Source organism: Telopea speciosissima, chromosome 8, assembly GCF_018873765.1.
Source record: "Telopea speciosissima isolate NSW1024214 ecotype Mountain lineage chromosome 8, Tspe_v1, whole genome shotgun sequence".
NCBI classification, from domain to species: domain Eukaryota; kingdom Viridiplantae; phylum Streptophyta; class Magnoliopsida; order Proteales; family Proteaceae; genus Telopea; species Telopea speciosissima.
In genome coordinates, this window is record NC_057923.1 from 55,502,478 (window position 1) to 55,511,585 (window position 9,108).

Consider the following 9,108-nt stretch of genomic DNA (forward strand, 5'->3'; position numbering starts at 1 on the left):
TCAAAAAACTCAAGTTGTTTTAAATTGCTTTCTCTGCCATTTAACCATCTTAACCCATTGAGGTGCGTCAGAAACTGTAAGCTACGTTTGGTAACGGTGTCAACCTGTACCGTACCAGTATACCATACTGAACTATACCGAATAAATTTGGTATGAGATACTTGTACCAAGTCAGTATGCGGTACAGTACTGGTATGAACAAAACGCTGAAAATACACCATACCATACCAAATACCTGTACCGAACAATATCGAATAGATTCGGTATTGTATCATTATGAGATACTTTTACTAATCAATATTCGATACAATATCGAGGTAGATGTGCAGTGTACTATACCAATTGACGCCCTTAATGTTTGGTTGTAGAAGAGCTACGAAGTTTTTCGGTCCGACAGGCAAAACCGGATAGGAATTGGCCATGGCTGATCTCGATTCCCCCATTCGGCTCAAACCAATTCTATACAAAACAAAAGCCTAGATGCTTAGAATATGCTGATTTTAGGCCCATTCAGACCAAATCCGATCAAATCTGATCTGCATCAGAATCGGCTAGGAATCTAGGATCAATCCAAATTTCGATTTCGGGTTTTTAACCCTAACTTCCAAGTGTTAAGGTGTCTCTCTCTCTCTCTCTCTCTCCCAAAGAGGGACAAAGATGTTATTTCATATGAGGAGGAAAGATAGATACAGGGCTTCTAGACAGAAAATATTTCCCAATTTCTATTTATGTTTTATTTCTGAAAATAGTTTATAAATTGGAAATAAATATCATTTGATTACCGATAGATAGATATAATAGATTGTAGGATGAGAATCTGTTTGACATATACCTATGTATAGAAATTTCAGACATGTTTCCAAATATCCTCAGGGATATGATATTTTCTTTGGCTTCTTGAGAAGAGAATGTAATGGAATTAGATTGCTTCTTTTGTATTGACCAGATCTTCCAAGTGTACAGATTGACTGTCCTTTATTTTCAATCCTTATCTTGATTGTACAATTTATTTATTCCTTATCTGTTAGACTCTTACCTCATCTAGAAAATTATCACCTCAGTCCGTCCTCTACTAGGGGATGGTGGACCCCACTCGGTAGGGTGTTTGGGCATGGGTAGGTCATTTGGCTTGTTAGAGGACGAAAAAGATCCCCTCATCTATTATGACCTATTATTGTTCCTACAATGCCAAAGTAGAGATTCTTTTTACACGCCCTCACACATAATGAGTGGTGGGGTTCACAACGACACCCTTTATCCTTGGATAAAGTATGGGTTTCCTACTGAATGAATCCGTCTACTATCCTCTCATTGGTGCGATTTCCTACTCTGACATCACATGAAACCTCTTATCATTATTGTTATTAATCGACAAAAGAAATACCCCACAAGAATCTCTTAAAGTTCGAACCCAAATTATTTTGCCACATATCTACATGCTCTCCTTTAAACTCCAACCACCTAAAGGAGAGTAGGAGACCCTTCCTTTTTCTGTTACTGGATTCCTTCATGAATACTATGGCCATCCCCATGATAGGCACTGGCCAAATCTTGCTTAAAAGATTGGGAAGTAATTTGCTTTCATATACTTAGAACCACTAAGACTCATGTTTAGGGTCACTTTAGTAGGAGACCCTTCCTTTTTCTGTTTTGGGATTGGTGTGTGGTTTGTGTGATTACACTTTCATCAAAAAAAAAAAACTCATGATTTGAATATAGTCTTTTTTTTTTTTTTTTTGGTAGGAATGATTTGAGTATAGTCTCAATGAGGCTTTGGTTACAAGTGCTTCCTTTACACTATTGGGTTTCTAAAACTTAAGGCTCCTTGCATACATTGCATAATCATTTGAACTCATTTCTATGAAATTTCATCCTCTTGATTTTTCAATGAAAGCCTATTCTAAGGTGGCCATAAACCTTTTTCATATCCAACTTTATGATACAAAAAAATCAAGTTTTTTTCGTTTCTTTGTCCTTCTAATTTAGTGAAAACATTCATGTGCCATAAAAAATGAAATATTTGTATTATGCAATAAATAATACAATTATATGTATAATTTTTTAATGAAACGATATAATTATCAGCATAAAGAATAAGTGCAAAACAGTAATTTCATAGTGAATGAACCACAATATAACATTATTTTCTTTTATAGTGGTGTGAACAACAAAGGAGTTTCGTTGTCATCTTGTTTAGAGTTCAATTCCTAGGCATATTAAAAAGATTCTTTTGGGCTTATGACATATAATCTTTGTCATGTTCATTTTGAGGATTTTCATTTAATAATATAATTATCCTTTATGTAATATTTATAATTTTTTCAAAATCTTTTTTTTTTAAATATATTTTATGATGAAAAAACTTATTTTTCTATCTTTTTACATGAAAACAAATGAAGAAAAAAATAATTTAAAAGTAAACTAATGTAATTTGGGGGGCTAAAAGAGGGCACAAGAGAAGTCTTTATCAGAGAATGAAAGAGTGAGTGGTTGTAGAATTATTCATGGACTATTAACCACATGAAATAAAGATTTGGCAAGTTCCCATAGATTTATGACCATTTGGCAACGCTTCATCAAATTACATGAACTGTCTCAATCAATTGCCTACCACATATGATATTTTTCCCTTGGATTTGAAGTAACTAATTTTACTTAGATTTTTTTTTAATTTCATTTTAAACTCGGCATTAACACGTGGGCGTTTCAGATTGGTCTAACAGTTCGACTGTGTTATGATGTTGACAATTTGACATTAATCATGAACATAATGGGAAATTGAAACAATACAACACCTTCACTTATACATTTTCTTTCTTACTTCAATTTTTAATCATGACAAAGATAGATCATACTAATCAAGTCAATCCCACCAAGTTTTTAATTTATATTTGCCGTCTTCAGATTCAAAGGGGATCTATTTGGTATGTTTGTTTGGTACATAATGAAAAAATAATAATAAAAAAGGAAGGGAAAGTTTGGTCGTGTAAACCATGTATGTGAGAGGGTGGGAGTTTCAAGACATTAATTAATGGGTGGGGATTTATGACTTTTCCAACTCTTTGTGAGAGACCCTTTCACATACTGTATGAAAACTTTCCCCATAAAAAAATATAACAAAAATAATAGGAGAGTTTTTCTTCACGGGAGTGAAGATTCAATCACCATCCTAAGGTTTACAAACCCCTATAAAATTTTAATATATTCACCGTGATTTAAGGAAAACTCGGTCCAAAATAATAATGCCATGAATTTCTAGGTTATCAAGCAAGTTCCAAGCAAGGTCAGGTGTTACAACTTCATGACTGAAAATTAAATGCATCTCATGGAGCCCTATGAAGGACAATTTTCCACCAAACAAACATGACCTGATCCATTTCCTCAGGATCCAAATATCCACCCACATCAGTGATGATTTATAAAGCTTTTGATCAACCATAACCAAACATACACTGCGGGGTCTCTCAACCTCATTTAAAACAAGAAGCAAAATTTTCATTTTAATGATTAAAAACAAACAAGCAAGGCTGAGTGAGGTCTGATTCAGTCATTGAATGAAACTCTATATGATTTCAAAATGGGAGTTACATGTACCAACATCCCTACAAAAAGCAAATGAAGCCAAAACGTTGCTAATTTCATTTGCAGAGTCTGTATATATCCCCCCTCCCCCCCTTCACCCATAAAAAAAAAAATTAAGAAAAATAAGAAAAAGGGTAAGAAGCCTAATGTTACTGTACAATAGCCAAATGACTTGCCTTTGGTAGGAGAGGATAATGAAAGCCCACTCCTTCCACTTGATTTCCTTGTCACCAGGAGTAAGACAGGTGAATTGCTCCAGATTATACAAGGTGCTCAAAAAACTGCATATTTCCAAACGCCTTCTTATCTCCATGGACGTTTGTCAAGTAACACATAAATAGACATCATTCTTGACTCCTGTTCCACAAATGATTTTTATCTTAACAATGATAATTCTAATTTGCAATAATATTTTTAAATGGTAAAGTGGATGTTATTGGGTTCTACATGAAAGTAACAATCTCACATCCGATGTGAGTAACATTGTCCTTAATGATTAGCTTTTAAGGGTGAGTTCTATTCGAGTCACAACAGATGCAAGGCATTTCAATTACCTAAAAAGTGAGGACATCGAAAGTAAAAGTATGTCACAAGCATGACTCTCAAACAACTGAATAAAGAAATTATTTACATAACGTATTCAAGGAATATATAATAATGATGAAATTAACAACTTCTAAAGGAAACACATAATAATTGAAGAGTTTCATAGTAGCATTTGTGTCATGTACAGATGTGCCTTACTCTTGAGTCAAACTTGAGGCATCTTAAAAAATGGGTGAACTAAAGAAGCTTTTGACACTCCTATGTATTGCTCCAGATGTTTATCTTTCCATAAATTAGCATCTCAAACATTATGGTAATATGATTTACAAGTTTATCTTCTGTTAAAAGGTTTAGGATGCAGAAACTTGTGTGATATCTATATTACATTTATTCACCTGTTAACTCAAACAAACAAGAAAAGCGAAGAAAACAAATACAGAGAAAAGGGCACACAGAGATTTAACATGGTTCACACAACAATATGATGTGCTACATCCACAGGCGAAGCTGAAGATGATTCCCTATGTGATAGAAGAAAATAAAATGGAGATCTCTCAAGAACACCCAAAGGTCACTGCAAGCACTGCCCCTAGAAACCCTAACTCAAAAAACCCCAAATCTCACTCTTTTCACTAGCTTAAACAACTAGACGATAAAACATATAAATACTCCTCCAAGTCGGGTCGATCCATCAGGTCAGGTCATACCCAAGCCTTCTACGACCATCACAAACCTCACAAAATTTCCCTTTCAGGTCGTCACCAAAAATGTCGGAGCTGAGCAAACATCAAAACAAGTACAAGAATTCGAGACACACATAACAACACCTTTTTCCTATGGTATATGATTCAGTTCATGGATATATCATTGTTTAATGTAACGCCACATAATGCTTATTGTTGAATGAAAACACTTATTGTCCAAGCGCTTAGAATCTTTTAATATGTTGTTGTTGTTGTTGTGTGTGTGTGTGAGAGAGAGAGAGATACCATTCAGAGCTATCAAATCCCTCAAACTCTATGATGTCCCAGCCATTGTAGAATCCACGGTCCTTGTAGTCCAAAAAATTTGAGGGGGAGAGGTTCAGAAAATGATAGATTTACAAGTAAACATGGTAATATGGCGTATGCCAGTATAAACTTGATAGAGCAGAAGATGTACACAAACCAGATCAAAGTTTTCAACCCCCAATGAATCTGCCTCATCATCCACCTGAAACTAAACATCATTTAATCAATCAAATTCTTGAAGTAATGTCACATTTGAAAGTAAGATGAGAACTTGTCTCATTAATTAAAGAAGCAAAGTCCTGGAGGAATTAGTCAGCAAGGAAACATGACGGATCACAACTTGAAAATGATGAAATCTAAAAAACTGAAAAAGGAAATTAAAGTCACTTGGAAATCTTGATTACGTATCCCATACGATACCGAAACCTCAAAACCATGCAAAATACCGTACTAAAGAAGAAATGGGAAACCCACATTAAATTGGTATTGCTGGTCCGAAGTTTCTAACACCAACACTATCATACCCTATTTCTGATTCTACACTATTATCTTCAAATTTCGTTCAGTTACCAGATCAAATCAAGTTGTGGTTTCTCTACCTCCATTTCCTCTTCTTCTTTGAGCAAAACTTTTTCGTATGCTAAATTCACCGTTGCCGATAGAAGGACAAAAGGGGACCTTTCCTGAATTTTTTTTAAAAAAAGGGGGGAATTAATAACTTAAAGATATCAATTGGGTCTATCTCTGTAAATTGCTCGTGTAACTATTACCTCAGGTGTCATGTTCTTCCATGTCTCAAACCCTTTCCGGTCTTCTACCAGATAATCAGAATTATTGGTTTTCCGAAAGCTTTCCCTGTGAAACCAAATCAAGAAATGATGAAACTTTTCAGTTCATCTCATACTTTTATCTTTACAAGAAAAACATCCAAAAAATAAATTCATTAGGAATCTTATGATTCACTAAAAGAAAACAATTTCTTCGAATGCCCAAAAAACAGAGATAGAGAGTATACATACAAACAGAGAACGAACAACAAAGTAAGGGAAGAGAATATACATGAAGCAGCAAAATGGTGATCTGGGCTGGTCTTCAACGATAAGTATTTTAGGGTTTCGATTCTGGTTCTCGGCTTTGAGTCTTTTATGTTCTGTTTTGGCTTTACACTCGTGCATGTCAGCAAGGGCAATGGCATATGAAACGCCACAGAAATCACTGTAGGATTTCACGTAATAAATGATGTAGTTAAGAACTGTGAAAGTACAGAAACAAACTCCTGGGTTCTGAAAATGACTTTACAACATAGTAAATGGGGAAAAACAGAATGTAAGGAAAGAGACGAGAGAGGCTCAAGAAAGGGGAAGGGGAAATAAAAATAAGCAGGAAACGAAATGGGTTTTCAAGAAAGATCACCATTCCTAAAGTATATATTATCAGAGCTAGAAGACGGAGAAAGATTATTAAGTATTAACAAAAGGAAAAGGTTTGGAGTGATAAAAGCATGTAAAAAGATTACCATTTCTCGAACGCGCTTCCATCGGCGGCACGGCGTAACCCATAGACCCTTTTCCGCCTTCTAGGCGGATCCGCCATTAAAGAACCAAAGTTGAGCTCTGCAACCCGTTTGTTACTCAGAGCTGTGCAGCTTCTAATGGCTTTTTTGTGATCAAGTATAGAATGAAGTTTGGTTTAGTAGAGTTTCAGTTTAAGAGTTTAAAACGTTATGGAAGAAAATTTATTTTAATTCCTTCCCTCCAATTTTTCCATAAACAAAGAGTTCTGCCAGAGATTTTGGGCGGTAGATGAAAATTGAGTAGAGAACGAGCGAAGTTTAAAGGGGTCCCATTAAGGCCAATGAAATGATGACAAGTGTAAAAGATGTACAGGTGAGCCCCACTATCGTATCTGGCTGACACGATTGCCTAGAGATCCTGCGTGAGAACTGGCGCAGCGGCGCCGAAGAGACAGTTTTGGGGAGTGATGATTCCAGATTTCGACACGTAGCACATTATACGCCGCTAGATTGACCTTGCTGATTATTTCTTTACATCTTTCTGGCGCTCCTCGGGGCTCGAGTACTGTTGCTGCTGCGCCTGAGCAGCAGGGAAACCCTCTGCCATAAAACACGATGCGGGTGATGATGCGAAAATTTGTCTTTAGTTGAGTGGCTCCGTGACGGGCACAGGCATCCCAGGTGTTGGATAAGTGAATGAGAATCGATTATTCTTATCCAACGGTTGAAGTATTCAACATGTATAAATTTTTTATTTTCTTTTATTTCCAGACGCACACAATGGGTCAGACAAGGACCAATAGTGGTCAGGCCGTACCCAATGCATAACTAACATAAGGCTCCCCGCATTTAATAGGGTCTAGGGAGGATCAAATGTGCACACCCTTATCCTTGTTGTCAAAGAGTTTGTTTTGAAGACTTGAACCCGTGATCAAACGTTCAATAAATGAGCACTTGACCAACATGCCAAGCACGACCTTCGTAGATGGTGGCCTTGCATTTTTTAATTTTGATTGGTAATATTTTGAATTTTGAATTGAACTCATCTACCAACCATTGGATTAACATGAAATCCACGTGGTGGCCTATGAGTTGAGCGCAGCACAATAGCCACTCAACCCCAAGCTGCAAAGGATCCAAATCCTCAAATCAGTGGCCATGCCCTAGACTTATGTTAGACCTCCACTGGTTAGAAGTGTATCCCCATCCAAATAGAGTTTGCCATGCAACAAAATAGTTTGAACATTCTAGTTGTTACCTCCCCCCCCCCCCCCTCTTTTGTACAGTATGTACTTATAAAAAACTAAAAAAAAAAAAAATAGAGCTTTGAAAATTTAAGATTATGGTAAGGCAAAAGTTTTCATGCATGGTCATATATGTACACGACCTGCATTAAATGTAGTCAGATTGACATAAATGTCAATTTGAAATGTCATAAAAACCCTTAGACCCCCTATTTGATGGACTTGATGGAAGAATCTCCCGTGTATGAATACCTTTCCCTTATAGTAAAGTGTATAGTAGTTACATATGCATAAACATGCATGTTTGATACATGCAGATACATGGAAAGGTATTTCATTGAATTTTTTTGGTATAGTATTTAATTGAATTAAAACTTTAAAATATGCATCATGTGGAGAACTAATAGGGTACAAAACCTATCCAATGCCCGGCTGTGTAGAAGCAATCACTTGTGTCACATAGATCTTTATGATAGTTTAGTATAAAAGGAAGATATTTTATAAACCATATTTTGTAAGATAGTTTTTAAATATAATTTTTATTTCACTTTTCAAATCCAAAGTTTTTTTTTGTTTTTTGGGTAAGACAAATCCAAAGATTTAGATGAAAGTAAAGTGAAATTTAAAAACCAAATATGAAATAATTTGGAATTAGTGACATTATCATGTAGGTTATTGATTATAAAAGTTTCTTCAGTAGGTTTGAAAATTTAACTACCCTTTCCCTTGCAACAAACGGAGCATACCAAAAATCAAGCATCACAGAAAGACATCAAAAAGGGTTCTTGTGTTATTCTCAAGATAAAAAAAAACCTTTTTCCCCCTTCTTTTGCACTGCAAAAAATATCAATTTAAACTACGATCATGGTTATTAAAATTTTGGTACCAAGTTCCCCATTGCAATAAGAATGCTAATGTAGCACAATACTAGAACTAAACACAATATTGAAAGAAAAAAAAAAAAAAACACCTTGTCCTTTTTTTTTTTTTTTTTTTTTAGGTAAAAGAAAGACCTTGTCCTTATGGAAAACAAATGATGAAAGTTTGAAGAAGAGACAAGAAAACAGCAGCAGTGGACATCTTCAGCCACTGCTACCAACTCTGCCTCAAGTCACCAAGTTAGTTAAAACAGTGTTCCATGTTTTTATGTTAACATCTTGGCACATATTTAGAGATTTGGTATGTTTGGTTGGCAAGAAATGGATATAAAAAG

At 35.4% G+C, this 9,108-nt stretch overlaps 1 protein-coding gene and 1 long non-coding RNA gene across 2 annotated transcripts; both read right to left on the minus strand.

Annotated features, from left to right (window-relative positions):
* Window positions 1–3,389: 3,389 nt before the first annotated feature.
* Window positions 3,390–5,782, minus strand: LOC122671096. The gene is made up of 4 exons (XR_006334310.1): window positions 5,738–5,782; window positions 5,296–5,346; window positions 5,118–5,179; window positions 3,390–3,939 (listed from the first exon to the last, which is right to left on the minus strand). It is a non-coding gene; the product is annotated as an uncharacterized LOC122671096 (long non-coding RNA).
* Window positions 4,820–6,791, minus strand: LOC122672460. Its single transcript, XM_043869929.1, has 7 exons — window positions 6,655–6,791; window positions 6,198–6,353; window positions 5,909–5,993; window positions 5,738–5,821; window positions 5,296–5,340; window positions 5,118–5,179; window positions 4,820–4,904 (listed from the first exon to the last, which is right to left on the minus strand). Exons 1-7 carry the CDS (start codon window positions 6,729–6,731, stop codon window positions 4,820–4,822), a joined length of 594 nt encoding a protein of 197 aa, XP_043725864.1. The 5' UTR covers window positions 6,732–6,791.
* Window positions 6,792–9,108: the final 2,317 nt, after the last annotated feature.